The sequence below is a fragment of the Centroberyx affinis genome, unplaced genomic scaffold (genome assembly GCF_046629955.1).
Source record: "Centroberyx affinis isolate AG114_WGS23_722 - 3 ecotype Tasmania unplaced genomic scaffold, CSIRO-AGI_Caff_v1 ptg003428l_1, whole genome shotgun sequence".
Classification (NCBI taxonomy): Eukaryota; Metazoa; Chordata; class Actinopteri; order Beryciformes; family Berycidae; genus Centroberyx; species Centroberyx affinis.
This window is the reverse complement of record NW_027281401.1, coordinates 322174-337239: the sequence shown is the minus strand read 5'-3', so window position 1 is coordinate 337239 and position 15066 is coordinate 322174. Positions and strand designations below refer to the sequence as shown.

Sequence of the window (15066 nt, the reverse complement as noted above, 5' to 3'; positions counted from 1 at the left end):
AAACAAAGCCTTTGATGTAGAGTCAAAAACACTGAGTTGGCTCTGACCCAAGCAAACCCCACTTGGCCCCACTACAGTATGTAAAAAGTGCCTCATCACATCCCATGCCTGCACTCTCCCTCACCCTCAATATAAAGAGGCTCCACCACATCGTGATTGATGAGCTCGAAGTTTTCATGGCCAATCCAGTGCTCAACGTTTCTCTTCCTTCCTGTGAAGAAGTTGTCCACCACAGTCACCTCATGGCCGTCCATCATCAGTTTGTCCGTCAGGTGGGATCCCACAAAACCTGCCCCACCAGTGATCTAGTGGAGGGGTACACAAGTATGATACCATCAGTGAAAGATAAACATTTATTGGTGATAAATAATAGATGGTCTGGCCTGACTTCCTCAGCACTGATTGCTTTAACAGACCAAGGCTGATGTTGGCCAAGATGGAGAACATCCTAAAACAGTCTTAGAAGCTGAGTCACAGATTTGATTTGAACAGATCCACCTTCAATGGGATCAAACTGGAGCTTACAGTGAATGAAATAATAAATGTATTCTAGAATTTACATCAGAAGGTTAACACATATACTGCCGAAATCAGTGTTTCCTCTGTGATGGTCTTGCAGCCGTGATGATTGGGGATCATTTTTGATTTTGGTTCCACCTCCATCCCTATTCTGGTTCTACTGCTGGTTGCAGCGATAAAACTATTCTGATTTGGATAATTTATTTTGATCCAGCATTTCTAAACTATACCACTTAACTTGGCGTCTACTTTTTAGAGCTTTTTGGAGTTAAATTGAGCTAAATTATAAGACTTTGTTAATTTTAAATTTAAATTCAATCATTGCGCACTAGTTGTGGCAGTTTTCTTGAAGCCGCTGCAATACAGTGATACAGCATTTATCCTCTCTCTCTCTCTCTCTCTCTCTCGCTCGCTCACACAAAATCTTAGGGATGTGGTTATAACATAGTGAGAGCTTCTGACATTCTCTGTGTGTACAAACTAAGATATGAACCAATAATGAAGAGGAACTGCAATTTCCCCTGGGGAGGAAAAGAATATTAAGGTGAGGAAAGGCCAGCAAGAAAAAAAAAAGTAATAGAAACATCATTGGATGACTAAGGACACTGTACATTGACTGAGTGAGAGAAGACAGGGGCATGACAAGGGGAAAGTGTTGGAGCGGGCGGGCGGGCTGCAAAAGAATTGTGAAACTGGGACTAGAGGTTGAATAATGTGATGCTAGTGAGTCATGACTAATTGCTGTGAGTGTGTTTGTGTGCGTTTGTGTGTGTTTGTCACATACCAAAATTCTCTTCCGATCCTTTTCTGACAGGAATTTCACAGGAGGATATTTCTGGGAAAAACTGGAGCAGAGAAGATAAATTGGCGGTAGTAGTAAGTAACAGTAGTAAGAGGTAATGGTAGTGGGTAGTACATTTGAGCAGCACAATTCTTTATACAATACCAGTAAATTCAATCACCTGCCAAAACAAATAATAGCCTGCTGTCTCTAATAAAGTCCTCTTTTGCTGAGGTAAATAAAGGCCCCAGCCATTACTGGACATTTTACGGGAACTCAGCCTTACAAAATACACAAGATGACAGAAAACACCTTTGTCTTCTGATTTTTTAACATTATAACTCACAAGCATGCGCACATACAAGCAGGCACATGCACGTGCGCGTACACTCTGGGCAGAAATATGTGTCACTAGAAACTGAAATTGAATTATCTATATCTGAATTGCTCAACTTGAATAATTGCATTAAAAAACTGAATTTGAATGACATAATTTGAATTTGTATTGTTTAACATGAATAATTGCATTGAAAAACTGAATCTGAATAGCATAATTTGAAATGAATTTATTAGTTTGAAACTGAAATCCAATAAACTTGAAACTGAATGTAATATTATGAAATTGAATTAATTTGCTCTGAAACTGTATTCAGTTCTCACAATTCAAATTCAGTTCTCATAATTCAAATTCAGTTCTTGCAATTCAATTTCAGTTTACTGAGATACACATCCTGGTTGTTGAGGAAGAGCAATCGAGTGCAGATTCACAGAACTCCTTTTCACGTTTTTGGCCCGAAAATTCCAGATCACCTAATGACAATTTTGTTTTGCCTTCGGACATGTCAATCATTATTTGAATTAACCATTCTCAACCAAAACGAGGAACCAAAGAATCAAGTATCAAATCTGTTACATAATAGTGATACTAGCGATTAATATTTATATTCAAATGAACCGTCTATTATAGTGGAGCTTCTGGTTAGAGGGCGGTACTAACTTTTCTCTCCTATCTCTGACTATAAGAGGCAGCAATCAATGTTAAATAATACAGACCAAGATGTCAGTGCATGGGAATGGCATATTTCCAAGTTACAATTAAGTGGTATTACTTTTTAATAATTGTGTGTGTGTGTGTGTGTGTGTGTGTGTGTGTGTGTACATTTCTGTGCAAATGCTGCATACATACCTCAGCTCCAGATCACGAATCTTCTCTCTAAGGGGAGCCACGGCCTAAAAGAGAGATGAGAGTAGAGATTGACAAGGAGTTAAAGCCAGTGCTTCAGTGAACTGAGCCTGCCGTGTCTCTTGTGGCTCTCTTAACTTGACATGTTGGAGTAACACAGTAATTGCCCATGGTCTGGCTCTTAAGCTGTTTACATGCAGCTTTGACACCCTGCAACTGAGTCTCCCTGTTGCCATGAATTACTAGAATATTCCTGTCACCTACTAGCCACCCGCTCCCTCTGTGACTGAGCAACAGTAGGTTACTTCTAAGAAATGATGATCCCAATAATAAACTGTGGCATCTTTTTGGTGCTCCAGACAAATAGCGCAACGTTACAGACAATTATATTTTTCACATATATTTTCATATTTTTTCAATTCATATTTTTCATTTTTTCAATTATGGACATCAAGAACGCCAGGCTGTAGCTGCTGCTGCCAACACATTCACCCCTAGAAATTTACATAGGATGCCAACAAGGAATACCATAATACCATTTAATCCATATCACAATTATGGATTACAGTTTGGAGTCAGGGGAGTGGTTATACTTGTGCTTCCAGATGAAGAATGGAAAGAAAAGCTTCAGAGACCTCATGTTATCACTGTAGCCAGTGATGACATGTCTTTTGCTTCTTTGGATTTCTATCAAGGATCAAGACATCATGCAGGTAAAGCTACACAAATGTAGAAAATCTACTATTCTCTGTAGCTTCCCCTAATTTCTGGGCCTAAATAAATTCACAGGTGCATTTGTAGAGCACATTTCCTCTCATTACCATGACTTAGACTTAGCATTGTAGTTTGCACTTCAAAACAATTCGAAGACATTCACACATTCATTACGAGTCCACTCAGAAAATGTGAGGGAGGAAATGTCATCAGCAGTGAAGGCAAAAAGAGGTTTCACAGGCAAGCTGCCGCTTTGAACTGTAAGGTTAACCAGATAGCAAAATGATTTCATTTTAATGCGTAACTGCACCATTTGATAAGCAAATATTTAGATTCAATAACAGGGTGATAATGATCTGTTATGTAGCTGACTTTTCAATTGTTTGTGTGTGTGTGTGTGTGTGTGTGTGTGTGTGTGTGTGTGTGTGTGTGTGTGTAGTCGGGTGAAGGTAAGATGCCTTTGCAGTTTATTTTCATGACTTTTTGCTGGGTTGTGCTTTTTACATATTTACTGTGTTGTTTTCCTTGGTTGTAGGTTGCGTATTTAGCAATTGGCAATGTGTCATGATGGTTAACGGGACGCATTTGGCACTGCGTAATGGTGAGAGGGACACACAGTTTTTGGCATTTGGCCTTGCGTAATGGTGAAAGCATATGGCAATTTGGCAACAAAATACATGTCAGGAACGAAGTAAAGTGCAAATTTTCATAGTAGGCTAGATGATCCTATTTTTCTATTTTGCATAACATTGAGAGAGAGAGAGAAAGAATGAGAGAGAGAGAGAGAGAGAGAGAGAGAGAGAGAGAGAGAGAGAGAGAGAGAGAGAGAGAGAGAGAGAGAGAGAGACGGATCTTACTATCTGAATAATGCGCCCTTTAAATAGCAGGAAAATACTGTGCCAGACTTTAGACCAGGTTTTTGTTGGTCAATGGCGCAATCGCTTTCCGCAGCCTCAAGATAGCAATGCGCCAACAATGCACCTGACCACACCTCACCAACACGCCGATGGGTGCAGAGATGGGCGCAAGTACATTTGCTATTTAAACAACGTGGGCGTTGGGTGTGAAAATGACAACTGCGTCGGTCGGAAACTAGCAATGACACTTGCGCTGCGCTTTGCGCCGGGTGTAAGATAGGGCCCTATGTGTGAAAATGTATGTGTGGGATAAGCGATAATAATTCATAAAAAAAGATGTTATGATTAGCAAGCTGCAGCTTCCAAGCACAGTGCAAGCACTGTAAATCTAATGACTAATTTCCTAGGGTAGGATCAACTTGGGCCTTTAAAACAAGGCTAGCATGCATTACTTAATATTAAACTTGACTCTGCGCACGTATGGCAAATGTTTTATGTATATTATCCACAATATTTAATGCAAACTGGTTACATATAATATAGAAGTTTTATACTTTGCAGTTTATTTCTTCTAGTTTCATCTAGGATTTGCCTGTGTTGGCAACAAAATTCTAACTGTGACAATAACGGGGAGGATTAAACAGAAAGCCAGACATAAACAAGACTAAGAGTCTAACAGCCCCGTGACATTTAATTTTGTGCAGGTGTCCCTGCTGGGAATCGAACACGAGTCTCCCGATCGAGAGTCTGCAATCTACCTCCCTGTGGCACACTTTCACAGAGCGACCACAGAGCGACCGACCGACCGACATTGCGATCCATAGAGCGCCTGCTGTCGCGGGGCTAAAAACAACAGAGAAAAACAAGAGCAGAAGCCAGCAGCACTTGAGCACCTTGGGTGATTGGCTCCTGACTGGGATTTTTAATTAAAAGAGGACCGATTCTAGCTGAAACCTTAAAAAAAAAATTTCACCCTTGGATATTCTTACACTGTTATATATCATCAATCAATCTGTGATGATCAATGCATTCCAGGAGTTATTTTGTGATTAAGTGTTGTAATTTACTTCTTTGTTGGATCCACTTTCCCTTAACCTGCCTTGTCAAATTTCCTACATTTCCCAGAATGCCTTTTGACATCTTGACTTGTCGCATTCAGCTGTTTATTTTACGTGTAAGAGGAGAGAGCAACACCGATAGCGATTGTAACAGCAAGACAGCAAGTTTTTTCCAGTCGAAAAAGTGAAAGTTGGGCTCTTATTCAAACCACAACCTGTCTTGTGGCTGCGATGCATTCTGGTCTATGAAGGCTACCGTCAGTGGAGAAACTGGTATCTCTTTCCCTTTCTCTTCAACTATGAGGGACTGATAGTGAAACCTGACATTTACTGTTGATGTTTTAGATCGTTAAAAATTCTAGAAATACCTCGACATGATGTAACATCATCTATGTTTGGCCAATTATCCAAGGAGTACGAAAAAACACACCATCAACCAACAAAATGGACCCAGGAATGCGAGGTACATCGCTCCATGGCTGTTTTCTAACAGTGTTTAAGTGTTTGAGGGTGGATTCTTCCTTTAACTACATCAGGTTTTAAAGAGTAATTCTGCACCTTGTCTGGGGTTTGTCCAGGTTGGTGAGAAGAGGAGCAGGGTGGAGTGTTCGTGGGCGTGCTGATAGGCTGGGCCGGTATATACAGTTAGGCCCAGAAATATTTGGACAGTGACACAGGTTTTGTTATTTTAGCTGTTTACGAAAACATATTCAGGATACAGTTATATAATCAATATGGGCTTAAAGTGCAGACTCTCAGCTGTAATTTGAGAGTATTCACATCCAAATTGGAGGAAGGGTTTAGGAATTACAGCTCTTTAATATGTAGCCGCCTCTTTTTCAGATCACCAGATCTCAACCCGATCGAGCATGCATTTCACTTGCTCAAGACAAAACTTAAGGCAGAAAGACCCACAAACAAGCAACAACTGAAGACAGCTGCAGTAAAGGCCTGGCAAAGCATCACAAAGGAGGAAACCCAGCGTTTGGTGATGTCCATGGGTTCCAGACTTCAGGCAGTCATTGCCTGCAAAGGATTCTCAACAAAGTATTAAAAATGAACATTTTACTTATGGTAATGTTAATTTGTCCAATTACTTTTGGTCCCTTGAAAAAGAGGCGGCTACATATTAAAGAGCTGTAATTCCTAAACCCTTCCTCCAATTTGGATGTGAATACTCTCAAATTACAGCTGAGAGTCTGCACTTTAAGCCCATATTGATTATATAACTGTATCCTGAATATGTTTTCGTAAACAGCTAAAATAACAAAACTTGTGTCACTGTCCAAATATTTCTGGGCCTAACTGTATATATATATTTTTTTTTTACCAAATGACATATCTTGACTGTACTTGAACATGGCTGCATCTCCAACTGAACAGCGGCTGCTAATTTTAAACACTGGAGAGCAAACTGAAGGTGTAGTGAAATAAATATGGCAAATCTGGGCTCAAACGTATGTTTACAACACAAAAAAAGTGTTTCAGTGTGGAGTTGCTCTTGAACGTTCAATTGTTTTTTCAGTATTTGTGTGCGTGTGTGGATGTGTGTGTATGTGAATGGTTGAGTGTGAGGACTAAAAAGTGGACTGCCCATTTTTTAAAGGAATTTCTGCCGATCCTCACAAGAGAAATGTCACAGATAGCCGTTAAGGTTAGGTTAGGTTCAGGCATGTACTGAAGTGGTTAAAGAATCAATGTAAATAAACTGAATGTCCTCACATGTATATCATTACAAGGAGTAATAGTGGTTGATAACACACAACTGACTACGATTCATAAGAGATTTACAAGGCAATGTAAAAAGAAGAAACCAGACTTGAGCACAACTCACTTCATCAATTCTCTGCTCAATCTTCATCTCTCCATGTTCCTGTATCGATCTGCGACAGAGGATGAGAGAAAAAGAGATGGGGAGAGACAGAAAGTAAGTCCAGATGGTTGCATTAATAAATTAAGTCCAGATGGTTGCATTAATAACTTACTCCCCTCATATTTACTCTTGCCTCACCATGGATCCATGCAGGAAGGCAACCATAATCAATTAAGCCCAGAGTCAACAGCTCCCCACATGAAGCACAGGTGCACCCCCCCCACCCCAAAGTCTGTGTGATGCTGATGAAAAGAGGAAGGAACAAGATTGCTGAAAAGGTGAAGAATGATCATAAAATGATAAGAAACTATTTTTTATATAGCACTTATCTAAAAACAGGGTTTACAAAGTGCTTATCAGAGAGCAAGCGAAATCAGGAACAAAGTACAAACAGCAAGACAAAACAAAGGACAGCGAGGACACAAGATTAAGAACACATAAATCAAATACTACTAATGCAAGTCTCTAAAAGTAAGTCTTGATAAGTGACTTAAAGGAAGGACTCTGACTTTGCTAGCCTTATTTCCTCAGGCAGGTCATTCCACAGTGTAGGGGCTCTAATGGCAGGAGGGATCTGCCCCAAATTCTGCTTTCTGGTTCATAAAGGGTTAAAGCCAGACCTAGCTGTGCTTTTAAAGTGATCAGTAAGATCTTAAAATCAATTCTAAATGGAGGAGAGGAGAGCAAGGATCGGAGTAATATGGTCACTACATTTGGCACCTGTTAAAACTGGTAAAGCTGTGTTTTGTATGAGCTGCAGGCATGAGAGGGACCGAGGCAGGAACAGCACTTTGGAGAGAAGTGCTGCCAAGGCCAAAGTTTGTACTGAGAACAAAATGATGCAGTTGATTGTGGAAACAGTGAAGCAGAAGAGGCAAGAGGCTGAATTGAATCGAAAGGCTTTGTGTGAAAACAAATTCCACTCACTGAGATCCTTACATTCCACCAGTGGCATAATTTTCTGCTAACAAGCATTTTAAGTAGATCTCAGCCAACCATGCAAGAACTGAGAATAAGATAACAGAGAAAATAATTACTGTACCTCATGTTTGTATATGTTCCCCAGACAGCTGGAAGAGAGAAAGGGAAAAGTGGTCAAAAAAATTGGCAGAATATCATTCATGCGCAATTGCACATAACACTTGTCAATACTGCACTCGATTCACCTGCTCGTCTCTTTAGAAATTCAGGCTTAAAATTTCCAAACTTCAAACCCTGCCGACCAGAAAGTGATTACATGACGTCAGACACATTTCAGGAACTTGACATTGTAAAAATAGACAGTGGGATGGAAACAGATTCAAAGGGTGATACAAAATATATTGAAATCACGTCTCTGCTGGTTTTCATAGGCTGAGTTGTCATTTACTTGTGATTTCCTTGCATTCCTTTAGTCTCACTGAATTTTTAGCATAGTAATTCATGAAGCAATGGTTAATACTGATAGTATTAAAAATGAATAACTATCAATCTCACCAACAGAGTTAATAGAATTTAATTTTTTCATTTTCATAGTTCATAATACATTGTATATTGATCTACAACAGTGATTCTCAACCTTTTTCAAATCAATGACCCCTAATTTAGTACATATTTGGGCCATGGACCCCATTTAATGAGATTGTGTCTCTTGTACCCAAATCTGAGAATATTTTTATTGTTAGAAATGATTTTGTCCAGAATCCCATGACTATCTGTATTGTAGGTAGCGAGATAACTGTGAAACTATGATCAAAACAGTCATCCTTCCACATTCTTTAATTGTGTTAATTAAATAATGGTGAAGTTTAACAATTGATCAATTTGCTGGGGACCCCCTGGAACCCCCTCAAGGACCCCTGGGGGTCCCCGGACCACACGTTGAGAACCACTGATCTACAACACTATTGAATGATTTGAAAAGTCGTTAAAGAATTAAAGAATTCCAATTAAAACGAGTATTTGATATTTATTGATAAGAAATTAATTGACATTGAGTGCAGGGTATAATTAATACACATTAATCATTTCTGAAGAAAAAAAGTACTATTCGAGAGTGTAATATTATTGAGGGTTTTGCTAAACCGGTGGGCAAATGACCAAAACCGTAAGAAGGTAATGCAATTGCAATCATCATACATGTTGTGAGACACAAAACTAAATCACAGATGACGGATGATATTTTTCAAGAAGAGAAATGCTGCGGACCCCGTGTCACCTTTGCTGCAAAACAGTGATGTCACTGAAGACAGAGCGGTCAGAGGTCAGAGGAGGAAGAGCCAGGCGCAGGAGATAAAGGGATACAAACTAAAGGGACAGGAAGGAGAATTTGGCCTATTTCTTACAGATAAGGGCTCTGATTGCTTTTCTGTTATTCTTGTCCTTGCCACTTTGCACCGTTTATCATTCTAAAAGCACTTCATGTTATTTGTTATTTTTCCTGCTTGGTTCCAATATTTAAGGAAGTATAAAGATCGCCTCTCCTCTCCACAGAGAGGAGAGGCGATGCTGTCATGAGATGGATGCATCAGGGCAAGGGGTGCCGTATCACATCTTGTCAGCGGGCTCAGAATACCCAGCAACGCCCCTGCACACTCCCACATCAACACATCCACCACCACCTTCCAACCTCACACCACACACACACACACACACACACACACACACACACAGTTGTCTATGAGGAATTAAGTCGAGTATTTGGGTGAACAAAAGAGAGTAAAGCAGCATATGTGGGCCAAGAAGAGAGGCAGAATGGTAAATGTGTGTCCTAGTTGAGAGCGCTACTGTGCGCCCATGGCTTTTACACACATGTACTCATACAGCAACTGACCTTGACTGCAGTTACCTCGTCTTTCTGTGCCGACAACCCCTAGGACCCATTGCTAAAACGATAAACCTAAACCCTCAGTTTCTCCCCACTGCCCCCCTCTTACTCCACCATCCTTCAAGCTACAACCTTCTCAGTCCTTCAGGATGGCTGTTAACTTCCCGCCTCCCTCAGTCACCTGCCAGCCTCCATCCACTTGCCACACATTAACAGACGCTTTGTTCGAAGTATATGAATCAAACCTCGGAGCAACTACCCAGTTACTCTGGTTCTTTTGGAAAGGATGACTCGCTTGTCACACTCATGCTCGCCGAACAACCAATAGGCAATACAGCCTTCATCAGGGATGGTGACTGGAAAGTGGAGAGCAATGTAGGTTTCACCGTAGGCAATCAGGAACAAAAATACCAGCACTAAAATACTGCTGATCAGCAATATTCAAAGTCTAATGTTATCTCCAACAGATTTTCACTTGGGCTTAATATTATATTTCATCATAATGATCAATGCTTCCCGACAGCACAATGAGGAAGCTATTGAAAAACAGGCTTTACCGCAATAAGGAAGCTACTCAAGGAAACTACTCAGGAAAAATCCAACTCCCTGCCTATTGTGTATTCAGCATAAGACTCGCAGAAGCAGACTATCCTCATTACTGCCAACCGCTCCACCAGTCACCCTGTGGATCCTGTTTCTTAAGTGGGCCATTGGCTATGTGTTTGGCCTACTTGGATTGGCCATGAGAATAGGCCAGAACTAGATCTTCCCAGCCATGATCATTACAGCCGACCATTTCTACCTCAGCAGGAGGCTATGGGGACCTGAGGCTGTCAACTGTACTGGGCTACAACCAGTGAGTGTGGGGAAAAGATGAGAAAAACTGGGAGAGGACGTGAGTGGTGGGGAGTTAAATTCCACATTGTATTTAGATCTCAAGTCTTTGGACACCCAAGAGCACAAACCTGAGCTCAGTATCAAGTGACCTTTTGAGTAATGCCGCTTTTCCACCGCATGGTACTGGCTCGACTCGACTCGCCTTTTTTGGTTTTCCACTAGGCCAGTACCAGGTACCATATTACCTAGTACCTGGTACTTTTTTTGGTAGCACCCCCGTCGAGGTTCCAAGCGAGCTGAGGCGAGCTGAGGCGGTACCAAAAGGTGACGTGAAAACACTGCAGACCACTGATTGGTCAGAGAGAATCGTCATCGCGACACGGGAGATAATGCTAACGTTAGCTACCAGGTTAGCTTACCCTCTTGCGTCGCCTTGAGCAACCAGAGAGAGCCGTCTTTTGTCTTGCTGCCTTCAGCCTCTTCTGAAATAAAATCTGTTTCACATACCGAGAATCAAGAACACCATCCCTTCGATATCCTCCATTGTTGCTGTGTGTGTTGCGTTTCATGCAGCGTTGTGGCGTCGCTATGACGACCAGTTGTGGGGGGTGGGGCACATTGAGGGGGTACTATCTGCAGTGGAAAACCTTACTTAAGTGACCCTTTCTTATGACCTCTTAATTGTTAACGAACGAGTTACCAAACTCCATTCGATCCGCAGAGTCCCTCTCAATCCTTAAGAAAAGGCTAAAGACCCAGCTCTTTAGCGAATACCTTCTCACCTAATGGCCCGGGTAACCAAACAAAACAAAACACAAAAATAAATAAATAAATAAATAAAATTTGCTTGTATGCACTCTATGCATTTCCTCATAGCACTGCCTTGTAGCACTGCCTCGTAGCACCTATGTCCTGTTGGACCAGAACTTAGCTTTATAGCACTTACTCTTGTTGCTCTCTCCTAACTAGAACCTTGCTTGTGTTGTATGAAAATCTCATGTGTAAGTCGCTTTGGATAAAAGCGTCTGCCAAATGTGAAATTGTAATTGTTGTAATTGTTAATCGGCTATGCATTATTGTTAGATGTATGCCACGCCTCATGAGGTCAAATCTAATTATTATGGGTAAAATTGCTATGGATAATCACTATGGGCCCTTTGGCTAAAAAAAAAAATCTATAAATACGAAAAATACAATTAATATTCCAATAACAACAAGGAAAATTAAATGAGCAAACCAAAAGAAAGAAAGAAAGAAAGACAGACATTTACATATTGATGTACTTCGTCTTTAGAAACTGATTTGAATGGCAAGAAGAGCCTTCAAGGCCAAAAGATTTGCATGTCATCAAGAGTGACAAACACTGGAATACCAGCACAACAGCCAGCAGCCAATCCTGTTGAGTCACACAAAGCTAAATGAGGGTGAGTCAGAGGAGAGGACATCAAGGATCATATCAAGCAAGATAGCAGTGATCAAAGTTTTCACAAATGACACTTGGCGGTCCATCAAAAGCATGTGTAAATGCATGATGACTTTCTCAAGGCATACAGCAGGAAGTTTAGACAATAAATATGTTTGACAAGATAGGCAAAAACATGTGCATATTAGTAAAGCACCCATGGTGTTTAGATTGTTGATAATGCTTCCCTCTTGAGTATCTAATAAAAGCATTTTGCATTCCAAGCTTTCAACATGTAAGAAATGTAAAGCAACAATAGATGAATTGCAATCATGGTTGGATTTTGAAGTTCTGGCTTTCATATATTCTGCCTAGGGCTGGGCGATATGGACCAAAAATCATATCTCGGTATTTTTAGGCTGAATAGCGATACAAGATATATATCTCGGTATTTTCTACGAAGTGGGCTAAATGTTCAGTTGTCAAGTCAAAGCCACATGTGAGATGTCACAAGCACTTTTATTAAAACAAGACTGTGATCAAAATAAAATGCAAAAACAGGGTTTCCTTCTCTGTTTTAGAACAGTCTGGTAAGTTCAGAAAATTACATCACTTTACTGTAATGCAGCCTTTAAAACCAGGAAAAGACAACACTTATGCCATATCACGATATTACGATATCCAAAATCTAAGACGATATCTGGTCTCATATCACGATATCGATATAATATCGATATATCGCCCAGCCCTAATTCTGCCATTGTGAAACCACCTCAAATTTAAAAGTTGAAAATCCATCCACGTTTCGCATTGAAATGTACAGATTTTGATAAGACTCCATGGTTTGTAGAGACTTGCAGTGTCACTTTGTTGTTTGGAGGTTTCAATAAGTTATTATGTCTTTGGCTGTTTCTGTAGCATGCAGAGAACTGCTTGTCCTGTTCAACATATCCAACTAAGTAAAAATGCTCAAGTATGACCAGGTTCACATTGAGTGAATTTACATACACATTCAAGGTTCAGGCCAGGGGGCAAGAGTAAGTGAGGTCGAACTCGACACAAAACTGTCCAGCAGCTGACATTACTATTCCAATACTAGAGTCGGGATTCAATCTTTCATGTTTGAAAGTATATAACTCTGATCATCATTAGCCAGAGGTTTCAAAGATTCCCAGTTGCCTGAGATGGATAGTTGCATGATGAGATACATTTAACTCTGACTGAAAAACAATGTGAGACTGAGTTCATGTGTGAACTGAACATTTGCCTTCATCTCTCTCTGCAAAGATTTTCAAAAATATTAACATACACATTTCTGAAGCAGAATATGTAATCATAACCCCACAAACCATCCTGGAATCTAAGTCATTATTTTTTTTACCTCTAGTAAAATCTAGCCTTTTGCTATTCATGAGAACTGCCAACTGTGATAATACACCATACTTTTTCATAGATATAACACACGACAAGTGAGTATGGGTCATCAGGCTTTGTCCACAAACCATCCTGGAATCTAACAGTCATGTTTTTTTTTTTACCTCAATCCATTAAACAGACAGTTTTTCCTGATGACAAATCAGGGGACAATAATCTAATAGCTAGGCCTAATTTATAGCTATGCAGTTAAGTTGAATTTTTATATAGGGCCTATCAACTGAACCATCCCAGGGCACAGAAACTGGGGCAGCATGGTGGCACACCAGTAGGGAGACGTTGATTTTTTTTAAGAGATTATAAAACCACTTTCAGTGTGTAATGTGTGTAGAAAAATTAATAGTTAACATGGAGACAGCAATGTTGTGGCTAATCTAGCTAAGCAGCCTTCCAAATCTTGCAAGGCACTTTGTGGAGGCTTGGCCACTACAAGGTAGGCAGGCGAGCCCACTGAAGACCACTGACGTAAGCCAAAACTAGGGTGTCATGATTAAATAAACCAAAATAGTGACAGGAATCGTGACAGCTACATGAGTGAGTTGCATTGTGTCATCAGTAACTAAAGAAGTGTACTTACAGGCAATGTAGGCGATCAAAGCGAGGGCAAATAGGAGCTTCATCATTCTTCTGTTTAATCCTGATATCACCCAGATGACCCGCTTCATCATCTGCTCAATGCAACATAGAACCAGGAAAGCAGCGAGCCACAGGTTCAGGTCCAACTACAACATTTTTGAATCAGAACTGCCCCTGTCCTCATTCGCCTCCGAGGTCTATTAAGGTAGTCTATTAAGTTGGTTGTCAATAGCTTGACACCGTTCATTAACATAAAAATGTAGCTAGACAAGACAGGCAAGCTGCTGCTACGTCAACACTAAGCAGGAGCAGTCATACGTGGCTAGCGATACACACAGGTAGCAACAGGATCAGGTGGCAAGCTATGGAGTGCTAACGTTAGCAACTGGCTAAAAACTCATTACTTATCAGTGCCATTTGTTCACCGACGATGCTAGTTACTAGAGTTGCAACCCAAGGTTGTTTCTTACGTAGTCCGATAACTTAAATGTCCATTTAGAAACCGCGGTACTGAAAACTAAAAGTACTATAAAGCCAAACTAGTTAGCAATCGGCGCCACATTAGCAATTATCTGGCTAGCTAGGTACCTACCGAACTGACAGTGTATTTTTCTGCCTTTCATAATTGCCACTAATAAAACACACGCGTTCCCCTCGCAATTACATTAAGGTAAATATCAGGCAAACAAACGGTTGCTCATTTTAACGGATAAATGCACACGTTGGAGTTTGTTCCTGTCTGTTGGGCCGAGGCACTACAAGATGAGCGATTACTCCGAGCTCGATTAAGCAGTCTGCTGCTGCTTCGACGATTAACAGAGTAAACGAGAACAAGATTTGTGACGTTTGATTGACAGGGACCGTGATGAGCTTTTGATAAAAGCTTTACTTTATTTGTGTGATTTTAACATGTCGTTATCTGTTTCAATTCGTATATTTTATTCAAACGAGCGTGTATAAGCGTTTATTAAGGCGTAGCTGACCAGTGCCGGGTGCATTCACCTTGGACACAATGGCTCATTCATA

General features: G+C 40.5%; 1 protein-coding gene across 2 annotated transcripts in view; it reads right to left on the bottom strand.

Moving 5' to 3' along the window:
• uxs1 (UDP-glucuronate decarboxylase 1) overlaps window positions 1-14796 on the bottom strand; it is a 47818-nt gene extending 33022 nt beyond the window's left edge. Inside the window, exons 1-7 of one of the 2 annotated variants that reach the window (XM_071539261.1) lie at window positions 14633-14796; window positions 14042-14132; window positions 8028-8055; window positions 6947-6995; window positions 2487-2530; window positions 1304-1364; window positions 125-305 (exon numbers count right to left, since the gene is read on the bottom strand). In XM_071539261.1, the coding sequence (XP_071395362.1) occupies window positions 125-305; window positions 1304-1364; window positions 2487-2530; window positions 6947-6995; window positions 8028-8055; window positions 14042-14132 (454 nt within the window). In that variant the 5' untranslated portion in view covers window positions 14633-14796. Of the gene's footprint in view, window positions 1-124; window positions 306-1303; window positions 1365-2486; window positions 2531-6946; window positions 6996-8027; window positions 8056-14041 lie in introns of both variants that reach the window. The other variant, XM_071539262.1, reaches the window with a different exon arrangement.
• Window positions 14797-15066: the final 270 nt, after the last annotated feature.